Consider the following 26,523-nt stretch of genomic DNA (forward strand, 5'->3'; position numbering starts at 1 on the left):
CTCGCACGTGACTTGTTTTAGCTCTTTTGGTCCGATTAGAAACTTTGCAATGTGAAAGCGAACCGCTCCAAGAGCAAAGAGCAACAATGTAACAATTTTAATCTCTGTTTCGGAACAACTGAATCGATTCACAGGTGTGAAAGCACCCTTAGATTATGTTTTTGATAGCTCTCACTGTGCGATTGTTACACGCATGAACGAGCACCGATTTGCCTGCGATTTCTCAAAACCTGTCGGCGAGTCAAAATCCTGGCAAAAATCATCCAGTCTGAACTCGGCATTAGGATACTTTTTGTTTCACTTTTCAGTAAAACGTGAGTCTTAATGTACAGATCACGTAGACCAGTGAATCACTGACCTAAACTCAACACAATTGTGTTTTCAAAAGCAAACGTAAGAAAGTGTACTGTGATCTCGGGTTGGGCGATGTCGACCAATTTGGCATTGTACAATGTCTAATGTGAAACATCGCATCGTAGGCGGCGGTGAATTAATTATTTATGAACAATTAATTAATTAATTCAAAGCGAATAATTATTTGTAGCCTACCATTTCAACTACCTGACCCGCATAGTCTTTGTTTTACCCATAAACAAATCATTAACAAATAAAGATAAGTTACACACAAATTACCACCTGTCAATCACTTTTTCCACGGGAGTCTGGCATGAATAGGCAGAGTGATCTGTGTTGTTATAACTACGCCAAGAAACCACAACCAACAGCAACTAACAGTATCTGAGGTTTTTGCTAAAATTACAAACGTTAATTACAAGCGTAAAAGCAAAAGATTGAAGCAGTGTACTGATGCTGTTACCTGATAGATTCAAAAGACCGAAGAGATATTAGATAGAGACAAGATTAATTAAATATCACGTTTAACAACTATAGTGAGACACCATCCAGCAGTACATCCTTGATAAACGGTCTGACGTGCACTGCTCTCTGGAGTTTTGTGCTTTAAGTCGGAGGCTGATTAGCGTACCCAATTCACCTGGAGCACCAGGAGGAAAACCCAAGCGAACACAGGGAGAACATGCAAACTCCACACAGAAATGCCAACTGACCTAAAAAGGCTTGAACCAGGGACCTTCTTGCTGTGAGGCGATTGTGCTAACCACCCAAGAGAATTTCTCTTTAATGGTATATAGTACTTAAAATTGCAGCCAGTTTGTATGCCAATTTACAGATAGCATTGGTAATTTTACAGAGTATTGAATATAATTTAAAATACCAAAAACGAATGTAAAAAATACATCATTTTCTGTAATACTATTTTTTATTTTTTAATGTTACTCTTTCTGTGATTCACAGGAAGAAGCAGAAGGAGATAAGGTAAGACTGACATTTATATTCTTATTTTATATATATAAAAAAGCATTTGGCAGTTGTGTTTTTTGTTCAAATGATTTTTTTTTAAATAATAAGTGAAATATTTGCTCTTACTAAGAGGGAGACTACAAATGTGTACAAAAAGACGACAATTAAATATATGTATAAGATTGTGGAGAGCATTGTGTAAACATTGGAAGTTATTCTCTCTTTCTGCTTATCTATAAAATAATTGACAGATTGTCAGAGTTTGTGTTGAGCTTGAAATATCAGTTTTGTTTTGTTTTTTTTTACAAAGATGATTACAATTATTTACATCTGGTTCTTGCAACAACAAAAAACCTGCATACTCAGTTTTTTTTAATTTGCAGATTAACGTGCAGTGAAACGAAATGATAATTAACAAATGCTGCTGTTCACACTTCATTGTTTCAGGTTGAGGACAACCATCTGGTCTCAGAGGTGATTTTTGTTCTAGAATAAACTGATTCTAGATCTGCAGTGTGTTTGTAACACTTGTATTCTCCCCATTCACATTCCTTCTTTTCTCACTGACAAGATTGATTTTATATAATTCAATTTTTGCATCTACAGTGCATCTGGAAAGTATTCATAGTGCTTCACTTTTTCCACATTTTTTTTATGTTAGAGCCTTATTCCAAAATGGATTAAATTCATTTATTTCCTCAAAATTCTGCACACAATATCCCTTAATATGTCAATTTTAATGAAAAGATGTTCAATAGGATTTAGGTCTGGGCTCTGGCTGGGCCACTCAAGGACATTCACCGAGTTGTTGTGAATCCACTCAGTTGCCCCAGTCTGAGGTCAACAGCACTCTGAAGCAGGTTTTCATTCAGCATGTCTCTCTACATTGCTGCATTCATCTTTCCCTCTATCCTGACTAGTCTTCCAATTCCTGCTGCTGTAAAACATCCCCACAGCATGATGCTGCCATCACCATGCTTTACTGTAGGGATGGTATTAGCCTGGAGATGAGCTTTTGGCAAATTTGAGGCGGCTTTCTTTGTGCCCTTATACTAAGGAGTGGCTGCCATCTGCCCACTCTACCATACATGCCTGGTTGGTGGATTGCTGCACAGATGGTTGTCCTTCTGTAAGGTTCTCCTCTCTCCACAGAAGATTGCTGGAGCTTAGACAGTGTGACCATCGGGTTATTGATCACCTCCTTGACTAAGGCCCTTCTCCCCTGATTACTCAGCTAAGATGGCCGGCCAGCTCTAGAAAGAGTCCTGCTGATTCCAAACATCTTCCACTTATTGATGATGGAGGCCACTGTCCTCATTGGGACTTTCAGAGCAGCAGACATTTTTCTGCACATTCCCTAGCCTTGTGCCTTGAGAAAATCCTGTCTTGGAGGTCTAAAGACAATTCCTTTGTCTTCATGCTTGCTTTATGCTTTGACATGCACTTTCAACTTTATATGGACAGGCGTATGCCTTTTCAAATCATGTCCAGTCAACTGAATTCACCACAGGTGAACTCCAATTAAGCTGCTAAAAGTATCTCAAGAATGATCAGTGGAAACAGAATACTTATGTAGATGTGATTTTTCAGGTTTTTTATTTTTAATAAATTTGCAACAATTTCAAAAAAATCTTTTTTTTCACATTGTCATTATGGGATATTGTGTGGAGAATTTTAAGGAAATACATACATTTAATCCATTTTGGAATAAGGCTGTAATGTAAAAAAGTGTGGAAAAAGTAAAGCACTAGGAATACTTTCCGGATACACTGTATAAGTGCCTCTCATTTGCTCTCCACAGCCTCTCGTGAATCATTTGCATTGGATTTTGCGCATGTTTTGTTTTCCTTCATCCTTTCTCTTCCAGGTGTCATGGAGGTTTCTTAAAGCCTCACCTGAGATGTTCTCCATCAAAATGGAAAACAGATTTCCCTTGTTTCGGAGCTGGTTATTAATAATCAGTTTTATTCTGAAAGAATGAGTTGAGAAATTAATTGTTTTTCTAAAACCAGACGTTTTATTATTTATGTGAGAACATAATGCTATTTCATTTGAATTGATCAATCAAACAAATTACATCAAATAAAGTAATGTATGTGTTGGATCAAGTACAAAAATCATTGGAATAACAGTTGTTAAAACCATCCAATATTAAACCATCCAATAAAAGTTTCAAACCATCCAATGTTGCGCTACAATTCATATAAAAAATATTTTTAAAATATACAATTGTTTTAATTAGTATTAGTAATAGTACTGAATGAAAATCAGATCAATGGGTTGAATGAAATACACTGGAACCGAAAAGTACTGAATTTAGTTCTGTCATTTCTTCTACTTTTGTGTTAATTTGGCATGTTAAAGCTCCCTTTTCTGTCCCTTCTTTTCTCTCTGTCATGATTACCAGCGATCACTAACCACCAGAGGTCGCTGGAAAACATTTACACTCAGTTAACTACAAATCTGCCATGTTATGGACTACAACACCCAGTCATGCCACACACACACACACACACACACACACACACACACACACACACACACACACACACACACACACACACACACACACACACAACCGGTTCCAGATCCAGACTGATTACACGCAACAGCTAAACAATACTCAGCACATGTGTGTTGACCAGAGGGGTTTAAATAGACCAAATAATCAGTGTGTGAGCAGTTTCAGCTGTGAGTGTAATCAGTCTGGATCTGGAACTGGTTGTGTGTATGTGTGGCATGACGGTGTTGTAGTCCATAACATGGCAGATTTGTAGTTCTATGAGTGTAAATGTTTTTCAGCGACCTCTGGTGGTTAGTGATCACTGGTAATCATGACACTCTCCCTCCTGTTTTTTTCTAGGCAGAAGATGAATTGGTGTCTGAGGTAACTTGGTTTAGATGACCAAAGATTCTATATAACTTGTAGTTGTGATTTGGGTTTTCTCCCCTCATTTCACCACTGATTTTCCTTCTTCATTCCTCCTTTTAACCTCTCGTTTCACTTCTCTCCTCCAGCTGCCGTCTGCCAGTCTTTTTCTTCTCTCTCCATCTGTTTCTCCAGTTGCATGTTTCTCTCATTCCCTCTTTTCAGCTTCAGTACTCCTACTCTTCTCATCTGATATACAATCTGTTCTCTTCTCTAGGAGGAAGAAGAACTTCGAGAGCTTGAGGTAGATTAATGCATGTTTGAATTTTTCTTTCTCTTCTTCCGCTACCTCTGTGTTTAAAACTCAACCCAGGCTCATTGGTAATACATGTCTACATTTTTGTGGAATGTAAAATACATTGCTCCAGGTATTCTTGCTTCATATTTTGGATTAGGGTGCTGAGGGTGCTGTCCACATTTTTATAAATCTGAAATTAGAGTAAAATTAGTTGTGCGTTTCAGATACTTGTAGACCAGTGAACCACTTCCCTAAACCCAAGAAATGGTGTTTTCTAAAACAAAACAACAAGAAATGTGCACTGCAACTATTTAGTTTTACCGTGATTGATGTTATATCTTCTACCATGCTTCACCGGACTTAGGGTGCTTTCATATCTGTAGTTCGCTTCATTTGGTCCAGACCAAGGGTAATAAATGATACATTGTTGCATTTTCTGCCGTCTTTGGGCCGTTTTTACACCACACTGCTGGCTTTGGTCTGAACCTGTTGAAACGAACCAAAATGCAGTCATCTGACAAAATCCACATCTCTCATTGGCCAGATGTTGTTGAACATATTTCCTAAACTGCTTATTGATTGGTCAGAATTCACGTGCGGGAAAATGCCAGTGAACTCCCGCAGGTAAACAAAACCTTTTACTCTGGAGGGACGACTGCGCTGGCTGATTGTATCCCTGCTTTAGACAAACTATACATTACGAAAATGAAAGCGCGGCCGCGGCTGGAAAACAGTGTTTAATGCATCGCTCGTCACTTCAGGAGGAGACGTGAATTAATTTATCTAAACTGCGACATGGTCATCTTGCGTAAATATTACCAACGATCCATCAGGTAATGTTTTCCCCTCTCTCTCTCTCTCTCTCTCTGTACGAACCGCTCCAGGGTACGTTTGAAAGCGTACCGAGACCACCTCTTCAAGCAGGTCTCGGTACGCTTATTTGGTCCACTTTTGGTGCGCACTCGAGTACGATTGTTGCATTCTCACCTGCCCAAACGAACTGTACCAAAAGGGGAAACGAACTCTAGTGCGATTCAATCGAACTAAATAAGGCAGGTGTGAAAGCACCCCTAAACTCGAGCATTCTGCATCGTACAATGTGAGCTACCAAGCAAACTGACCAAGCCAGAAAAATTGTCAATGTAGAGAAAGATAGCTAAGGCAAACATTGTTGATTACAAATCATAGATATGTTAAGTAGTTTTGTTGTATTTATTTGGTGTTGTGCAAAGAACTGCATGGAAATCAAACTTTATTTGTTAATAATGGCCTTGTGAATGTCATTAGTGTGAAAAGTAACAAAAGTTTTCCCATCTCAGGTTCACTTTGCAGTCAGTTTACCGGCCTTAACCGCACCCTGTGGTGGGGCCATTGACTTTGGCATTGACTACACTTCCACGTAGTGTTCATTTTACCTCAAAACTGCAGTCAAACATTTTTGTATGTCCAATGAGCCTGTGTTGCTGAAATCTTTTCACTTGTACTTTTACATGTCTTGGACCAAACTTAATCTACTGTACTTTCAAACTATTTTAGTAGAGTTGGATAGACACTGAAAACACATTATCAGCAAATATAAATGTCTAAGGGTGCTTTCACATCTGTAGTTCGTTTCATTTGGTCCGGACCAAGGGTAATAAATGATACATTGTTGCATTTTCTGCCGTCTTTGGGTCGTTTTCACGCCACACTGCTGGCTTTCAGTCATCTGACAAAATCCGCATCTCTCATTGGCCAGATGTTGTTGAACATATTTTCTAAACTGCTTATTGATTGGTCAGAATTCATGTGTGGGAAAATGCCTATGAACTCCCGCAGGTAAACAAACCGGCAGACACAAAATGTCGTTTTTACTCTGGAGGGACGACTGCGCTGACTGATTGTATCTGCTTTAGACAAACTATACATTTCGAGAATGAATCGCGGCTGCGGCTGGAAAACAGTGTTTCAATGCATTGCACTTCAGGAGGAGGCATGAATTAATTTAGCTAAACTGCGACATGGTCATCTTGCGGAAATATTACCAACGATCCATCAGGTAATGTTTTCCCCTCTCTCTCTCTGTTGGTAAACCACTGTCAATAAATATTTTTCCTCCATATCCCATAATGCACAGCGCATCGGCCTACGGCAGCTGGATTAGTCCAAAAGGCGCTGTACTTTTTGCGGTTCGACTTGTTTTAGTACGGATCATATTCTCACCACAAGCGAACTGCTCCAGGGTGCGTTTGAAAGCGTACCGAGACCACCTCTTCTAACAGGTCTCGGTACGGTTATTTGGTCTGCTTTTGATGCGCACTCGAGTACGATTGCTGCATTCACACCTGCCCAAACAAACGGCACCAAGATTGAAAACAAACTTTAGTGCGATTCAGTCGAATTAATAAGGCAGGTGTGAAAGCACCCTAAGACTCCAAATATTCCAGTGTGTGTTGTACAAAGATCTGATCACGTACATAAACACTACTTAGTAGGGATGGGTACCAAAACTCAGCTTGGTATTGGTGCTACATTTTGAAAGACCGAAGTATTGATAAGCTCTAATGGTTAATGGTTCTGCTATCAGTACTGGAGAATTATTGCTGAATAAACATTACTTACAGTAGCACAAATTAACTGATGAACCTTTTCTGCCACCAGTCAATCACCTAAATTAGTATAACATTAATAGTTAAATAAACACACATTCGATTACAATGAAAACAGTATTTTTTTTTCTGCAGTAGCCTAAATACATCTTAAACATTAAAAATGCTTTGACATTAGTGATGGGTCGTTTATGAACAATTCGTTCATTTTGAACGAATCTTCAATAGGACTCGGGAACTACGAGTCCTCTCAGGGAGTAATTCGTTCATCTGCGCGTGCGCACATTTGTGCAGGTTGTATCGTTAATTTCAAGTCTTCATCACATTGGCAGAAGCCAATCATATGCGTTTAGAGCCGGAAAAAGAATTGATCCGCTCCCCTCTCGAGTCCTCTATCGGGTCTGAGTCACTCGTTCATCACGGGCCAATCATACGCGTTTAGAGCCGGAAAAAGAATTGATCCGCTCAGCTCTCGAGTCCTGTATCGGGTCTGAGTCACTCGTTCCTCACGGGCCAATCATACGCGTTTAGAGCCGGAAAAAGAATTGAACCGCTCATCTCTCAAGTCCTCGGGTTTGAGTCATTCTGTCACGTAAACAACGAACGATCATGGCTCCTATCGGCTCAGACTGTGCATTGATTAAGATTATATGTGACTGTCAGTGTAACGTGAATGAACCCCTGACATTTAAAGATATGAAGAGGTGAGCTGAGCAAAGAGACAACAATACCTTCAGACAAAAGAGCAGGGAAACAGTGAATTATTATTTTCTCCTTCTTATAGTATTCTAGTTATGACTTATTTGTCGTGTGATCAACCTTTTGGGCTAGTTGTAGATGTGATTGGAAGCAATTCATAACATTTTAATAATATTTTGGCAAATTGAACCAAATGAACGAAATGACTCAAAAAGATTCGTTCATCTCGATGAACGAGACTCAAAGATCAGTAAAGTCAGTAAAATGGTCCGAACTTCCCATCACTTTTTGACATTACTGTCTGTATTTACAAATATAGCCTATGATAAACTATGCTTATTAAGGAATTATAAAAAAGGCTTATTTTTGCATTGCAAGATGCTCCAATATTGTATTAAAAACCCTATAACTCCCAAAACACTGTTGACTCATTTATGTGAATGCGTTAATGAAAAATCATAATCATTATTTTTTTAACGGCATTTTGCAACTCAAAGAGGGTATTTTAAACTGCAGGGAGCACAATAAACCAGGAAAGATCTTGACATTCACGAATGTTGATTTTTCTCCAGAATAATGGTTGAAAACAGAGTCGTTTTCCTTCAAACCATTGTACATTGTTTTACAGGAAACAAATATTTATTTGTTTTACAATTATTGGTTTCATTTTATTTTACATTAAATGCAAAGGCAGGGAGAACATGCAAACTCCACACAGAAACGCCAACTGAGCCGAGGTTCGAACCAGCGACCTTGTTGTAAGGCGACAGCACTACCTACTGCGCCACTGCTTCGCCCTAATTCTGTTCAATTTGGCTTTTTTTCTATAAAAAACACAACAAAAAGTACAGATAAAGTACTGAACCGAAGTGGTATCGATAAAAGTAGTAATACCATTAAAAACTTAACGATAACCATTCCTACTACTCAGTGTGTCAAAGCATGAGCACTAACCACTAGATCAGCATTTCTCAATCCAGGTCCTCATGCTCCACCGCACTGCACATTTCCTATATATTTTTCTTTTCACTTCAGATGTTTGTCCTAATTCAACAATAAGTGCCCTACAAAGTGAACTCCACAGGCTATTCCACCATGATTTCAGTTTGAAGGAGCCCATATGTTTCATTCAAATGGCATTTTAGAGAATGTGCTGTGTGAATGTATTTTGTCATGGTATTTAATTTTTTTTTATAATATATATGGATGTATATTATGTCACACTTCAAGTTTTCTTGGGTCTGTGTGTTCAAAAAGTGGGCGGGGCAATGTTTTGTTCAGCCAACAACTAAACGGCTAATGACCAGAATGGATGGCAAATCATTCTGGTGAACTGGCAAAATGATTTACAATTTATTTTGATGGTCCTTTTGTTGAATTAAGTTACATTGCATCTACATGCCATCTAATTCTCATTAGATTAAAGGTGCAGTAGGTGATTGTCTTCAGAAGCATTTTTTGTTGTGCTGGTTGAAAGTCTCTTCACAGTCCAATAGTAATGATTAAAGTTAATGATCTAAATGTATTTATATGTATTTTTATATTTTGGGTAAGGCGTAAAACTAAAAAATGTTCATCCAATTAAATAGAGTCAGACCGATATCTCTCATAATTCCGATAAGTAGCTCAGACTGTCTGTCAGCAAATACAGATTTGAACAACTGCGCAGCCGTTTGTACGCAGATCCGCCAACCGCTGTTGGTGCCGTGCATTCACGAGAGAGGGCGCACGCTCGATCGGTGAAAACCTGCTTGATCAAAACTTTTTAAAAGCCTAAATCAATATTGGAGTTACCTTTGCCTGATGGAGAAAGGATGAAACATTGGCTGAAGGATTTCTCTTAGACAGGTCATGTTTTGTTTTAAAACTATTTTAGCTTCAAGGAAAGCCGATGTAACGTTAGATGTTGATACAAACGGGTTATATCTTCACAGAAGTGATGTTCAGCCACTCAAATCTTCCGATAAAAGATTGATAACACTTTTCAGTTTCATAAGGGACCTTTTACAGCATCGATATTGTAGATTTTAATTAAACAACAAAACACAAGTAAATAGCGCCATTCCGCCTAGTTTCTCCCTATATTGTTTACCATGCAAGTCTAAATATTCACTCTGAAATCGCATGTCAGTTTGGCCAACACAATCTCACGGCAATTCGTAACTTTTTCATTTAGTGGCTAATTCATATGAATTCATACGATCTAATTCGTAAAATTTAGTACGATTTGCTCATCCCCCAACGATGATTGGGGTTAGGTGCCACGCCTCCTTTTTAAAATCGTACCATTTCGTACGACTGAACTCGTACGAATTCGTATGAATTAGCCACTAAACTGGCAAAATACTTACGTTTTCTTGTGAGATCAGGCTGGTTTGGCTTGCTCGCCACCGAGCAAACACTAGTCGCTTTTAACACATGAGAGAGGGTTCTTTTGCTGTGCTCGTGTTTAAGGAGGCGTGGCTCTGGATGACAGGGGTGGGACTTTGATTCAGAGATTTATGCTAAGCTGTTAGCATTGTAGATCACCTACTGCAACTTTGAGGCCCAATCCCAATTCTATTTTTGTACCCCTACCCCTTCCCAATACTTTCGAAAATCATGATCGTAATGTACATATGCCTGCCTAATATCTGATGGCCAGAAAGTGATTAATTTTTTATAAATTGTTAAAATTTTGGTATTTGTGATGCAGCAAGTCCAGAGACCGACGTGTACATTATGATTTCATATAAAATTTACTTTTATGTGTGATAGGACTAAAAAGTAGTCATAAACAAACATTTTCTCAGTTCAAACGAGTGGCAGCTTGAAACGGAAACAGTATTCCATACGTCACCGATACGTAACAAGCGGATAGGGGCTCTTTAAAAAAAGGGTCATGCAAAATTTGTAGATCGTTGGGGCACGAGGACTGGGATTTAGAAACGCTGCACTAGAACATTTTATATGTGGCATAAACTCACAACACATTCTGTCCACATTTAGTTGCTGTGAACTTCTCTCCATGAAAATCCTCTACTCCTTATTTCTTAATTTTCTGCATCTCTCCTTCTTCCATCATCATTCCACATCTCACTTATGTTACAGGAGCAGAAATCATGGACGTTTTTTTTCCCTTTCTTTGTTGTGGAAACACACATACATATTAATTCTAACTCTCTTCCACTTTCTGTCCCCCCTATAATTACTTCTGTTTGAGTGCATCATAACCTTCTCCTCCTCCAGTAGCTTCTTTTACACAAATACACTGATGCCGTTTTCTATTTTCATGTTGAATTCCTTCATGTACAGGAGGAAGAAGAACACCCATCAGAGGTAGTATAGAACATTTCAGCTTGTTTCAGCATGTTTTGGTCGCTGGAGGACAGGTACACCATTGCATGCCATCAGTTATGTTTGTAATCTGAAGACTGGCTAGATCAGTGGTTCTCAACTAGGCTCCCAGGGCCCACAAGGGGGCGTCAGCACACTTTCAAAGGGGGAAGTATTGCTTACTGTAGAATGAAATGTCAAATGTTATGGACAATATAATAATAATGATAATAATTTCTATCTTGTAAAAATATTATAAATGATTATAATTGTATTATGAATATAATAATATGACATATATAACACAATAATGTTCTGTCTGTTGCTGTATGTGGGTAAAAACAACAACCATATACCACAAAATCGGTTTTATTTATATATATTTATGGGTTTTACGGTACATTCATTAAATGTTTATTTTAATAAAAAGTGAAATGAGCATTATAGCATAATAGTCAGCAACAATTGTGGGACAGAATGTGGGTTTGGGTTCAGGTTTAGGTTTCAGAAACTGTCCTGTAGTCAGAGTTGTTGAGATCCACTAGTCCAGATAGTCGGATCTAATATTTACCTTTTATAATGGTGTCACTGATTTGCTTGTTTATGTTTCTCACTGTTGTTACTATTCTTAAAGCTGCTGCAAGTTATCAACTTTCATATTTTTTTTAATTAGATTATTTAATAATAGGTCAAGAAAAAAAAAAACGGTCCCAAGAAATCACACAAAGATGTGGAGAAGATCTTACTTATTGGGCCTTCATGGCCCAACTGTACCTGGATTTATGAACTCACACTCCTCTCAACTGCACTTCCCTGGTGATTGCCTCTGAGAAAGGACCTCCCTTCTTAGAAACGGGGCACCATCTTACACCCGCACCCAGATCTCTGGAACCTCCACGTATGGCCCATAGATTCAGCAAGGAGGACTTAGATAAGAAGACAGAGGCGACCCAGATGCCTGATGTCCTACTAAACGGACATGCCAGATGTGTTATCCTTCTTTCAGGATTAGCTGGAGTGAAGGTTGTAACCTTACACACATTAAGTGACTGCCATATCTGCTTGCCATGTCACAGTGAATGGCAGCATGCTCGGGAAGCATAATCTCATCATTCAATTTCTCAGAGGCTTGAGGTGATTAAATCCCTTCTTATGCCCTCTTGGGACCACTCTGTAGTAGATAGATGCAGCTTGGAGGACTTAAGTGACCTATCGGCTTTGGTGGTCCCTAACCAGGCTATGCCATTTATCATTAACCAGGTTATGTGCCAAAGATCCTACCACACCCTTTCAAGTCCAGGTTGTGAACCTGCAAGGGCTGCCTGCAGAGGAGGCAGACCCAGCCCTTTCATTGCTATTCATGCACTGCACTTTTATGTGGACCGCACTCAGGGCATAAGCCTCCAAGCAGCTTTTTTCTGTTATTGTTGGCAGAAGGGAAGTGCCATATTAAAGCAGAGGCTGGCCCACTGATTAGTGGATGCCATCGCCCTCACATATTATAGCCAGGGCGAGCCATATCCCATGGAAGTGAGAGCACACTCAACCGTGTGAGGAGGCGTTGCCACCTCTTAGTTGTTAGAGGGATGTGGTGCCTCTCTAACAGACATCTACAGAGCTGTGGCCTAGGCGAAAGCTAACGCATTTGCTGATTGTACAATCAGTGTAGCTTGTTTCCTTCAGGTACCTGGGTAGCTTGCTGCGCCATTCTCTCTAACCAGAAGATGTGTGCGAAGATGCCCCATCTGGTGATGCATAAGGGGTACTTCTGAGGCCCCCAACACTAGGGGCTAGGTAAAAAACTCCTATGACCCCGTAAATTCTAGATAATTCCATATTCTGGTAATTAAGTGTCTGGGGTCATTGGAAGGTTGTGCTACACTGAATCAAGCCAATGACCTTTGATGTTAACCCAATGAGAGTCTAGGTGCACTCACACTATACTATCCAAATTTTGCCCAGGCATGTTCCGGGTTCATTGGACAAGTGTGAGTGCTCCGAATTCAGCCCAGGTATGGCTACGTTGGCCGGCCATGGCCCGATTGGAAGAGGTGTGCCAAAACACGGTTCAGTTGGGCTTTGGCCTGATACGCTTGTAGTGTGAGTGCAAAGCGCACCAGAGCCCAAAACCGAAGACGCGATGTCACTTTTAAGGGACTGTTTTATATGGATTTATTAATCATTCCTACTTTTTAGTGAACACAAACTGTCGTAGCTTATTAAAGGGTCACGAAACACCAAAACACATTTTTTGAGCTGTTGACAGTCGTATATGTGTCCCACACTGCTAAAAACACTATTAGGACACCTATATTTCACTAAAAAGTGTAAATTGGTTGTTTTTGCGTTATTTCAAGCAAATTCGAACTTCCTGTTTGAAACGAATTTTTGAAGCTGCGTCACGGTCATGACATAATAGCGTGTATTCCAGCGTGCAGACTGGGCGTCTGTGCCAGAGTGAGTCTTATTACGTCTTACAGTGTGATGCATTAATGCATGAGTAAGGCTTGGTTCAAACCAATCAGCGCGCTCTATTGTGCAACTTCATTAATATTCATTACTGTCACAGTGTTGACGGCAAAGACGCCACGTTGTGTTGGCAAAACAAGCGTGAAGTGTTGCTTTTATAGTTTGCTGCAGTCAAGTTTCGTTTTCATTTTCTCTCTGTGAGAGCTCAGACTCATGTGTGGATTAACAGTGTGCGCGACAACAATAACTTACGTGTCTAAGGAGGATTATTGTTTACCTGAGAGCTGTTCTCATCTGCAAACGCTGAGATTGTAGTCTCCTCTAAATAAAGACGTGGCTCTAGTTGCTGGTGATTGTCCTGTCTCTACAGATTTGGTAAGTGAGCGACCAGTGCTCTTTGTTTATTCAGTTCGTATTTTATTCGTATCAAACAAACTGTTAGCACTAACAGTTACAACCAAACTATAACCTCGTGTTGGATTTTGTGACCGGTATATCACACGCGGCTTTCTGACGCTACCTGCCGTGTGTATCTAAGTTTCCGGGAAATGCTGAGTTTTTTTTTTCTCTCATTCGCTGTGCGGTATCAAACATTGCATGAAAAATACACGCTTAGAGCAGTTCCTCGAATCAAATATCTCGTTTGTCGGGAGGGACATTAATGAATTCCCTGAATGAAAGAGCCAAACTGCAGTTAAAGTCCACCATTTAATTATTTGGCAAATAATTCGACAACAGATGTCCATGTAAACACAGTCACATTGTCAGCTGTGGGTGTGTGTTTTGACTCTGAAATTCAGCGCGCCCAAATAGACACTCCCATACTAAGCCGCTTTTCTTCCTCCGACACTCCCCCCTAAACAGAGCTGGACACGCCCACTTTTCAGACTTTTTCCAAAGTAGAGGTGTGAAAACACCCTGCTGAAACGAGGGGGTTTCATGGCCCTTTAAATATGCAGTTGCACATCAGCCACCACCTTCAGCAAATCTTCTAATATGTGCAGCACAATGACCTTATGATAATTTATACTTTAAAAGTGCTGGATCTGGTTGGCAAAATATTTGACTGCGTGTCACTTCATCCCAAATGACTAAAACGATGTCCAATCTCCACTGTCCTAAACGACAGGGCTTCTCTTCCTGTTAAACTGAACAGTCGCATTATCGATGACGTAAGCATGCTCAGGTTCGAAAAGTAAAAGTAGTGTGAGTGCAGGCCGTCAGGGGAGAGAGGAGGGGGGACAATCACGTTTTGGCACGGTTGAAGACAACTGTACCTAGTGTGAGTTTGCCTTAAGTCCGGAACACACCAAACCAACCTGACTGAAGGAACGTCGAAACCCATTGGCCGATCGTCGGTGTGGTGTGTCCCGGACTATAGGTGTTCTTTATGAGCACCATCTTGTGATTCTAGGCAGGTTTCAGACAGTCATCCCAATTGGTGGGTATTTACATGCAGTGAGAAGACGTAGCATTAAGTGAACCTACTAAGGTTAAATTAGTCCTTAAGGAAAATTTCTTTGTTAATTTTCAACTGATAACGCAACATTACCTTGTCATCATATATCCAGATGGCCAAACAATGTTGGACTTTCAGTTTTTTTTTTGTTGTGTGGTCATTTTATGGAATTTACGCATGACTGTTTTGTTTATGGACCAGGATGGAGGATTATTGAAAGTACACAGAAAGGTTTACTGGACTAATGTAAACATAACGTTGATGCATTGAGAATGTTTTTCCAGATATTGAGCAAGACCATCAGCATGCAGTATCACACATTGATTTGAAAATGTTGTATTGAAATAAACAGGAAATTGACTTCTTCTGGATGGCATGGTTGATGTTCAGATGGAAACAAAATGCAGTGACTTGTGTGTGGAGTTGAAAAAACTGTTGTGACATCTTTTCCTGTTTTCTAGCATTGTGTCTGACTGTATTTTTAAGTGAGAATGTTTAAGATGTTTTACCCAGGCATGTCCAAACTCTGTCCTTGAGGGCCAGTGTTCTGTAAAGTCTAGTTCCAACCACAATCAGACACACCTGGGCTAGCTAATCAAGCTCTTACTAGGCTTTCTAGAAACATCTTTGCATGTCTCTTGAGGCAAGTTGGAGCTAAAATCTGCAAGACCCCAGCCCTCCAGGACCGAGTTTGGACACCCCTGTTTTAACCCTGTTTTACATTGTTTTAACCCTGTTTTACATTATGTTTGGGACATTTTCATCCACTCTAGGGTGCTGTTGAGTTACATCCATACATTGTAATACTTTTTTGAAATTGCAAAGCCATAACACCCTATAATTATGCAATCTTTATAGTTTGTGGTTTTCCCTGTTGGAAAGAGGTACACATAGTAATGTTTTCAATTGAACATCAGTTGCAGTGCAAAAAAAGCTTGGTGCTTTTTAATTTTTTAATTTTAATTCATCAAAATGAATTAAATTAATTTATTTTCTCAAAATTCTACACACAATATCCCATAATGAGAATGTGAAAAAGATTTTTTGAAATTTTTGCAACTTTATTAAAAATTAAAAAAACTTGAAAATCACATGTACATCAGTATTCACAGTCTTTGCCGTGAAGCTCTAAATTGAGCTGAGGTACATTCTGTGTCCACTGACCATTCTTGAGATGTTTCAGCAGCTTAATTGGAGTTCACCTGTGGTAAATTCAGTTGATCAGCCATGATTTGAAAAGGCATACACCTGTCTATACAAGGTCCCAGGGTTGACAGTGCATGTCAAAGTACAAACCAAGTATGAAAACAAAGGAATTGTTTGTAGACCTCCAAGACAGGATTGTCTCAAGGCACGCTGGGGAAGGTTGCAGAAAAGTGTCTGCTGCTCTGGAAGTTCTAATGAACACAGTGGCATCCATCATCTGTAAGTGGAAGATGTTTGGAACAACCAGGACTCTGAGCAACCGGGGGAGAAGGGCCTTAGTCAGGGAGGTGATCAATAACCCGATGGTCCCTCTGTCTGAGCTCCAGCGTTCTTCTGTAGAGGAGAACCTCACAGAAGGACAACCATTTGTGTGTAGCAATCCACAAATCAGGCCTGTATGGTAGAGTGGCCACTGAAGGACTCTCAGACCATAAGAAACAAAATTCTCTGGTCTAATGAGACTAAAATTGAACTCTTTGGAGTGAATGCCATGCGTTACGTTTAGAGAAAGCCAGGCATCGCTCATCACCAGGGTAATTCCACCCCTACAGTGAAACGTGGTGGCAGCATCATGCTGTGGGGATGTTTTTCAGCAGCAGGAACTGGAAGACTAGCCAGGATAGATGGAAAGATAAATCCAGCAATGTACAGAGACATCCTGAATGAAAACCTACTTTAGAGTGCTCTTGATCTCAGACTGGGGCGACGGTTCATCTTCCAGCAGGACAATGACCCAAAGCACACTGCCAAAATATCAATAACTTCACAACAACTCAGTGAATGTCCTTGAGTGGCCCAGCCAGAGCCCAGACCAGACCTCCTATTGAACATCTCTGGACAGATCTGAAAATGGCCGTTCCCTGTCGCTTCCCATCCAACCTGATAGAGCTTGAGAGGTACTGCAAAGAGGACTGGGCAAAAATTCCCAGAGACAGGTGTGCCAAGCTTGTTGACATCATATTCAAAAAGACTTGAGGCTGTAATTGCTGCCAAAGGTGCATCAACAAAGTATTGAGCAAAGGCTGTAAATACTGATGTACATGTGATCTTTCAGGTTTTTTATTTTTAATAAATTTGCAACCATTTCAAAATCTTTTTTCACATTGTCATTATGGGATATTGTGTGTAGAATTTTGAGGAAATAAATGAATTTAATCCATTTTGGTATAGGGCTGTAACATAAAAAGTGGAAAAAGTCAAGCGTTATGACCACTTTCCGGATGCACTGTACCTTGATAAATCAGAGAAAATCAAAATTAGCAGCTCAGCTCTCAGAACTACATGGAGTAAACAAAAACATAGTAATTGTATTTCTGCATGCATACTAAAATATGGTGTTATACTCCACAGAATCCATATAAAAGCTAGGAAGTAAGGTTTTGCACAGGCCTGAACTGGGTTAATGTTGCCAACTGATGATCAACATTAAACATTTACAAATTTGACCTCTCCCAAAAGGAAAAACCACCAACAATCAAGAATGCATGATTATATGGTGTCATGGCTTTGCAATTGAAAATTGTTGTTATAATGTAAATCAATAGAGCAAAAATTGCACAAACGGTTAATGAACGAGAACAAATTTAAATCTGATGTTGCACTAAAACAAACAATGCATCAAAGCCAATGTTACTAATCTTTCTCATGTCCAAGACTGTAAAAAAAGGTACAAATATATGAAGTACACAATTACAATTAATATTGAAAATAAGTCATTTAACTAATTCCATTTTACAATGTAATACTGAAAACAAAATGTGCATATTGCAGAAAATGTTTTCACATGAATTGATTTAGCATTTGACTGATTCAGAATGCTGAAGCTAACAATATCTAAATGACTAAATCTGGACTTTTCAGGTTGACTTACAATTCTTTTACATAGTCATAACAGACTTTTATTACTTAAACCTGAAAAGCCAGGATGCAACAACTTATGAATAATAGCCAGACCACTATAGAGCAAGCATTTATTGCATATTTAGAAAGAATATGCTAATAACTGCGTGATTGTTGTCATTCACAGGAAGACTAGTGCTCTGAAGCTGAGGATTTTGGATCTGGGTTTTCGCAAACACAGGTAATGCATACATCTTTGACACTTGGTGGCGCTGTAGGATAACATACCAGAAAAAAAGTCAATATTGGCCAGCGTGGTTAATCAAGAACATTTGATTGCTTCCTGTTAACAGTTATATTACAGGCAAACAGACTGAACAATTGATAAATGCACAAAACATGCCAAAGGTTTAGCTCTTAAATATTTAATAAATTTTAGATTAAATATTTAATAATATTAATGTTCAATTAATAATTTATTTTAACATGTATTGTACTGCTTTAATGAATAGTCCATGTGATTTGCAAATAAGCATGTAAACCGTATTCCCCGAAGCAATAACACAAAAGCTGGAAAATTACAAAAATCATTTCAATTTCAAAACCATCTCAAGTGCACATAGGGTTGTCAATTTTGACTGATTTTGAGCGAGCAATAATTCATCCTGACCAATTTGAGTGCTCTCTTGGACTTGTGAAATCTTTAATCTGATCCATATTTCTCAGTCTCAGTATTTATTTATTGGTTCCTCTACTTTCTATAGGTCAAAAAATAAATGCATTGATCAGCATTTGAATGTCGGGCATGATTTGTTGGTCCAGAATGAATCTTTTTTATCATCTAACCCGCTATTCAATGATGTTATTTTAATAAATCAAAAGCTTTATTTAAATGCATGTATCAAAAGTGTTAATACATTTGTATTCTGTTTTAGGATTTCATAGGAAACATATAGTACATTTGAGTGCTGATCACTGCTACTGTCACACTCTGACTTGGATAAAAACATCCAAAACATTCAAATTAAAACAAAACATTAAAATTGAAGTATATTATCATACAGCCGAAATATGCTATGTAATACAGCGGTCAAAAATAGAGAACAATTTATGTCAGTAGTCTGTTTTTTACAGCCTGATCTCATGAGGAAACAAGCATTTTGCATTTTGTCAGTTTAGTGACTAATTTGTACGAGATCAGTCGTACGGAATTGTACGATTTTAAAAAGGAAGTGGGTACCAAACCCCACCCCTAACCCCAACCGTCATTGGGTGATGAGCAAATCGAACTTAATTATACGAATTAGATTGTACGAATTTATTCAAATTAGTTTCTAAATCAAAAAGTTACGAACTGCTGTGAGATTGAGTTGGTTTTTTATGGTAACTTGAAGGAAATCCTCTCAAAACTAGCTGTATTTTCATCAAGTTTTCAGAGCAGCTGATGGTAGTATTGGTAACCTTGTAATGTGAAATGCGTTTCCATTTCCAATTATTTACACTAACCCTTTTCACCAGTCCAAAACCAAAAACCTCTTTGTAAATTAAGAAATAGTGCCGCAGTAGGTAGGTTCGCGTGGGTTTCCTCCGGGTGCTCTGGTTTCCCCCACAGTCCAAAGACATGTGGTACAGGTGAATAGGGTTGGCTAAATTGTCCGTAGTGTATGAGTGTGTGTGGATGTTCCCAGAGATGGGTTGCGGCTGGAAGGGCATCCGCTGCGTAAAAACTTGCTGGATAAGTTGGCGGTTCATTCCGCTGTGGCGACCCCTAATTAGTAAAGGGACTTAGCCACAGGTGTCAAACTCAGTTCCAAAAGGGCCGCAGCTCTGCACAGTTTAGTTCCAACCCTAATTAAACACACCTGATCAAACTAATTGAGTCCTTCAGGCTTGTTTGAAACCTACAGGTAAGTGTGTCGGAGCAGGGTTGAAACTAAACTGTGCAGGGCTACGGCCCTCTAGGAATTGAGTTTGACACCCTGGACTAAGCTGACAAGAAAATGAATGAATGCTTCCATTACTCAATTCTCAGGCAAGGCTTCAAAATGTGCTTTGACACCGGGTGATGGAAATAAAACAACAACAACAAATTATTTAGTGGAAAAATAAATCAAATTAAAAACAGCAATGATTGTATCATGAAGAAAGTGATGTAAAAAAAATTACAACAATATTTCTGAAGGTTACCATAGTCAATGATTTGTAGGAAATGTACAGGTCCGTGGTTTGACTTAACACATTTGTAGTTACAGGGCATGTCGTTTTTTTTAAGGGGGGGGGGGGGGGGGGGGGATGGATAAGTGACATTGTCAAACTTGAAAGAAACATTCTAGAAATCAAAGTAAAAACGACTTCTCTTGCTGTGTCTGAAAGTGTCATTTTTGTGGCTCGAACACCCTGCTGCCAAAGGGTTTCAGTGAACCTTGTAAATCAGAGAAAACTGTGAAGTTTGGCTGCCAGTTATATATGATTTGTCTGATATTTAAGGCATTTGCCACCAGGTGCAGATTAACACCAATAACTGGCCGTTTTCTGTAATTTTGATGTTTGTTCTTTTTTAAATCTCTAACTTAGGTCTTTACTTTTATTGTGATTACGTTTTTCTTGATTTTACATGTGAGTTGTCACAGTATCTTTCCAAGTTTCTTTCCAATAAACAAAACAAGATCCACTCACCCTCCCAGCCCACACCGCAGCGGTACCAAAGTCCACGCCATCCCACAAATAGCATTGCAATCAAGACAAACAACTAACAGAAGATATATACATACATATAAACATAAGATACACATATTTTAAACGCACACATAACTAATACAGGGAGGTGAGACACAGAGTACAGACACTATTGACAATTCTGGAGGTGATTAATAATGTAAGAGTAAAGAAATGGTTACGGCATTTCAGAACGACCATTCCAGATGTTTTACAATGCGGTCAGCCTGCTGGTTTGTCCATTCAAACTTTTTCATCACCACATGATTTCATAAAAAAGTCTACTTCATAGTTTATGCGTATTTTTTCTTATTAAATAAAAAGTTGATCTTACTCATCATATGTTTTTATGCGCATTTTCAAAATATATGCACGTCTTGGTGTTTCCATCAACCAATTTAACTCAAGTTAGTTTGAGTCAAGTTGCCTAAAAAAGTTGAGCCGATGTTTTTGTATTTTTATGTTCAAGTTTTTTTTGTTGTTATTTAAAAAAATTTTTTATGGACATGAAAAGCATGACACATAAGAAGAGCGAAATCAATCTAATGTTTAACCCTTGATGTTTTTATTTTATTAATGCACAGCCCAGTACACATACGCTGATGATGTGTTTTTGCATTTCAGCTTGAAGTGACACCCCACATGCCCTGGAGCCATCAAAAATCACCAAAAAAATAGAATAAAATACCTTCACCGCAGCTTTACCCGAGCCAAATGTGACACCACTGCAGCGGAGAATATGCACTCAGCACCCCAACTTCAATCCCCCGTGACAACTGTGCCTTATCCCATTACTGATGAGGCTGCAAAATGCCTTTTTACGCTTGAGTTGCTTCATCTTAAGTGGCGAGGTTCCAGTAAATTTAAAGGGATGTCTTTTTTTTTTCTTACTGTACATATAAAAGATAAACTAACATTGTGTAACTTTGTTCTGTAGAATCCCAAATAGTGCCGAACCACATGAATGTGCCGAAAAACAACACTTACAAATACCTCTCTGTGTCTTATATTGTGAAATACACTACCAGTGAAAGATTGGACACACTTTGGCCTCGTTTACACAGTTTTTTTTTTTCGATGCCCACTTCCTATTTGTTGCCTAAATCAGATTTTTTTGACCGTGCGTTTACATCAGGGGTCTCAAACTCAATTTACCTGGGGGCTGCAGGAGGCAAAGTCTGGGTGAGGCTGGGCCGCATAAGGGATTTCACAAAAAAAAGTCCTCAAATGTCATTATTAACAGTTTTAATTATTTCTTCTAAACATGAAGTGTCCTGAACATTAATAGAACATTGAGTGAAGATTATGAACAGTTCTTCTGAACATGGCATCTTTTGCCTACTCCTTGCTGCCAGAGACTTGACAACGCTTCTTTTCACAAATCTGAACCACATTTGTCTTTAGAGCGGAAGCAGTTGAGACCCTCAGTATGGCTTGAAGATGATCATCATTAAGTCTAGACCTGTACTTTGACTTATTGAAGTCCTAGGGAAAAAAGTGGGGGAACTCACTCAAAACTTCCATTCCCTCACCTAAAAAAAAGGCGTATATATGTATAAATAAAACACCCCCACCCCACTCCTGTCACATCAGTCTGTACCAGTCTGTATCTACCTATAATATCAACACAATCTCAGGCACGTGCACACGTAGGGCTCAACCTGTGCAGAGCACATGCTCTTTTTAGTCTTGCATAGAAAGTGCCCTTCCAAAATGATCAAAAGTGCCCCCGCGACGCGACACACCCTCGGTCCCGCCCTTCAGTAGGCGCGCGATAACACCGCTGATCAGAACGCGCGCGACAACGCGCATTGATTGACAAGCGTGCTATGTACGGATAGAATCAGCGGAGCGGGGAGCGCTCTCTCTCCCCGCTGCGCTGACTCTGTCAGTGTACATCGGTCGGCGCGGGCCACAAAATATTGGACTGAGGGCTGCAAATGGCCCGCAGGCCGCGAGTTTGAGACCCCTGGTTTACATGTTCTCTTAATTGTGACCCATATCTGATTCATGTGTTTACACTTGTCACACAATTTACCACATTGCGCATGCGTAAAGGCGGGCTCTAGCATCACCAGCCAAGATGGAAGAAATTGTCTTGCTTTTAGCTCTGCGAAATATGCGAAGTTCACCCAACTTGAAAATAAACATTTAAAATGAAGTTTTAAAATAAAATTTTGAGGCGGAGGAGGAGGGAAAGGGCTGTCTTTGCAGGTTGCGCCTATGGTTTATATATAGTGTCCTCCACTGACTCATCCAAAGGGCAAGAAGGCAGGTAACTTCTGTCGTTGAACACTGACCACTTTCCTCCTTCATGTTTCCTCGCATTGGCGTCTCCATATACGCTCTTCCTTCTTCGTCTACTATTGTCGCAAGTTTAATGACGTACAAAACAGAATGCCTTAATAAATCCGATCTGCCTGTTTACGTGTTAGTCGCATTGTCACATATCTGATTTATTTCCACATATGAAGGAGGCCTGAAATTGATCTCTGAATATCCAAATGCATGTGTTTTTTTTTTCGTGTTTACACGGTTATAGAACAGATCCAACCTTTGTCACATATCAACAAAAAATTGGAATCGGGTCACATTGAACTGGCAGTGTAAATGCGGCCTTTGCTAAATGCTAATTACATAGGATTAGTATTTTGACTTAACTTCAAATTGATAGGCTGTTTTCAAGGCAATCACATTAGCTAGCCTTATTTTGTTGACACTAACACAGGCAGGGACTTGATATCCCATTGTCCCTGAATACTGGAAATATAAAACCGTGCAAGGTTAAAGAAAAATGATCCAAATGACATCAGGTTAAACAAGAACCAACTTTGTATCTGTTTGTTTTCTGTAAAAGCCTGAAACTTTGAGAGATTTCACTTTAAAAAGCCAACATTGTCAATAAATGAATAAACTTTTTGTTTATGAAGTGATGGGCAAGCATTTTAAAATGGTTAAAAACAACCATCCCAGGCTCATTCTGAAAATGTACCTTTATATACATTTCTGGAGAGGGCCAAATACATCCCAGGAGATATATATATTTTTTTGTATGCAGTTTTTGCCTTCGTGAATCCACCAGAGGCAGCTGTGTACGCATTTTGAGATCTCAAATTTCTCTCTCGAGTGCCATTTGCGGCTGCTGTTCTCCGGTAAACCCACCAGAGGCCACTGTCGACTGACTGTTTGACTGACTGAATGACTGACCGATCAACTGACCAACCCTCCTCCTTCCCTAAACCCATCCAATTGTATTGATTGACCCGCCCACCTACTTCCCTAAACCCAACCAACAATTTTCAAAATCAATCCAGAAAAAAAAGCCCTCATCTGATTTTTAACACATTTTCACCCTATTATTTACTTATTTTTTTGGATTCTGTTATTAGCTCCTTTCACACAGTGATACTGGTAAATATCTGGAAAATTTCCGGAACGACTTTACCGGTAAATTCAAAACAGCACTGTTCGCACAGGCACGGACGTTACGGAAGTTTTCCGGAAAAGACCGTTTACACGTCCATTCCAAAATACCGGTAAATTCTGACATCATTTACCAGGATTGACCTCCAAACGGCTGCGCTTGTTTTTGTAAACATTTGACTACATTACAAACTCTGTGGATGGATCAGTATTGTGAACAGCTTCTATGAAAACGTATAGAGAAACACTTTCGCATGTCAAATGTTCACAATATATGTGTGTGCTGGCGCTCACCAGCTGCTTCACGTGCATACGCGTCAGAGCTTGGAGGTAAACAAACAATGGCTTATCATAAGTATTTTATCAATATTTTTTGCACAGTCGGCATTAAGAAGGAACATAGAAATGTCATCTGACTGACGTCTAGCAGCTAAATGTGTCTGGAAATATATTCACAGGCTTTTATTCTCATAAACCGTGCGGACGTGAATGCGTCTGAGTGTTCTGATTGACTAACTTAGACGTCTCATGTCAGCACGTTCTAGACGTGAACACTCTTTCCTGCAATCTTCCTTCTGCATTCACACAGTGCAGCATTTCGGCAAATTACCGGTAATGTTACAACTTCTCTTTCCCGAAAATAGCTGGAATGAATTTATCGGTATTTTTAAAAAGGGCCTGTTCACACATACAGACCTTTCCGAAAAATTGCTGGTAATTTTCTGGGAAGGTCTGTATGTGTGAAAGGGGCTATTGTCTTACTCGCTTTCTGGAATCATTCTTCACCAGACCCGAACCCTGTCGTCATGGTCAACTCCTCTATGCGCCTCAAGTCGGTCAACGTACATGGCGAGCTAACTGGTAACAGTGGGAAAGCTGTCTAAAAGCAGTCAGTTGGTAAGTGCAAAACGGAATGGCATCATACCACCTCATAGCGTTCATTTTAAAAATGAAATGCAGCCATACGTTCTTCTGGCTACATAATTTGCGATCTCCAGAAACGTTTATAGGGCTACGTTTTCAGAATGAGCTTATGTTGCAAACAACCTAAGCTAGTAGCTAGTTTTAGCTAGCTATGTGAACTTTTTCAGCAGAAGCACTTGACTAAAACAACCGTTTTAATATTTCAGTCTCTACATAACTGACGTTATATGCTGAAATATGAAAATAGTATTAAAGATTGAGCAGGTGTGTCTAAAAGTTGACTGGTGCAAAATTAAACTACACAATATGGTTCCAAGTTAAAGTTAAAATTAGACATTGATGCCGTAAAAGGACATTAGTCACAGTTCCCGCCTTTTTTCTGTCCATTGTGTCTGATTTCACTCTGAAAATGTGACGTCAATACTTGCTGGAAGCCATTTTTCTTGTGGTCGGTTGGCAGTTGTAATGCTCTTTGTATGTTGACAGAATTGAATGGTTGGAAATACCCTTATTTACCATTAAAGTTCGACTTTTAACGGCTCTGTCAGATTCATTATGTTCTATTCCTGGCACATTGTGTGTATTTAAAGAGCAATAGTGCTCAACTGGGGTGGTGCCAATTCAACAAAGAGGACGTGACCTTAAAGAGATTCCCCTAGAGATGGTGAGGGGAAGACGAGGCTGTGGACGTTTGTCTCACGCACACATTTCTCTTAACAATAGCAGCACATTTCAGACTGGATTTTAGGCCGTCCCTAAAATATTCATCGCAGCCCGTGAGTCAGAGGCGAATATTTGCAGTTGTCAGTTCAAGGCTAAAAAGAGTGTTTTGCTTTCAGTAATATTTAACTGGCTACTTTTGGCCACATCCCACAGAGCCTGAGAAAGTGCTACTGAGTTGACTGTGGAGATTGTGATCTCTGTTCAGTCTGGAATACTGTAAAACTCATCCTGGATTACTGAAGGTAAGAACATAGCAGCAGGATTTGGGATTCAGAGGGCAGTTGTGTTGGCACGAGCTATACATTTTAGTTGGACAATTGTGGGTGTAATAAATTAGAATTGTGTTTTAATAAATTAGAGCTTATTAGTTTCATATGGTAGCTTTGTTAGCAGTAGAATGTGGAAAGTGGAAAATGTTAGCAGTTATTTTTTGTTGAGAACTTTTTCAATCAAAATGACTATAAATATTAAGTTAAACTTTGTCTAACTTAAAAAATGGGTAGCACTTTATAATAACTACACATTATAAATCATGTATTAAGCATTAGCAAATAGTGAATTCATTTTCTGTTAAGCATTAACTCTACATTAATAAACGTTAGTAAGCAGTTTATAACTGCAACTACAAGTGCTCTATTCTTGACTTATAAGCACCTGTATAATGCGTTTAATAATT

At 39.3% G+C, this 26,523-nt stretch overlaps 2 protein-coding genes across 62 annotated transcripts in view; both read left to right on the plus strand.

The window, feature by feature from the left end:
* The window catches only part of sh3bgr (SH3 domain binding glutamate-rich protein), a 46,802-nt gene extending 21,138 nt beyond the window's left edge, over positions 1-25,664 (plus strand). For 4 of the 56 annotated variants that reach the window (XM_005169682.5, XM_068213519.1, XM_005169686.5 and 1 more), the window contains 7 exons: positions 1,315-1,335; positions 1,768-1,794; positions 4,184-4,207; positions 4,467-4,493; positions 11,069-11,092; positions 18,250-18,303; positions 21,402-25,664. In XM_005169682.5, the coding sequence (XP_005169739.1) occupies positions 1,315-1,335; positions 1,768-1,794; positions 4,184-4,207; positions 4,467-4,493; positions 11,069-11,092; positions 18,250-18,258 (132 nt within the window). In that variant the 3' untranslated portion in view covers positions 18,259-18,303; positions 21,402-25,664. The remainder of the gene's footprint in view (positions 1-1,314; positions 1,336-1,767; positions 1,795-4,183; positions 4,208-4,466; positions 4,494-11,068; positions 11,093-18,249; positions 18,304-21,401) is intronic. The other 52 variants (XM_009291452.4, XM_073922937.1, XM_073922930.1 and 49 more) reach the window with 22 other exon arrangements.
* igsf5b (immunoglobulin superfamily, member 5b) overlaps positions 25,639-26,523 on the plus strand; it is an 83,391-nt gene continuing 82,506 nt past the window's right edge. For 3 of the 6 annotated variants that reach the window (XR_012391258.1, XM_073924363.1, XM_073924365.1), the window contains exon 1: positions 25,762-26,089. The gene's annotated coding sequence lies outside the window, so the exon portion shown is untranslated. Of the gene's footprint in view, positions 26,090-26,523 lie in introns of all 6 variants that reach the window. The other 3 variants (XM_073924364.1, XM_073924366.1, XM_073924362.1) reach the window with 3 other exon arrangements.

The sequence above is a fragment of the Danio rerio genome, chromosome 15, assembly GCF_049306965.1.
Source record: "Danio rerio strain Tuebingen ecotype United States chromosome 15, GRCz12tu, whole genome shotgun sequence".
NCBI lineage: Eukaryota > Metazoa > Chordata > Actinopteri > Cypriniformes > Danionidae > Danio > Danio rerio.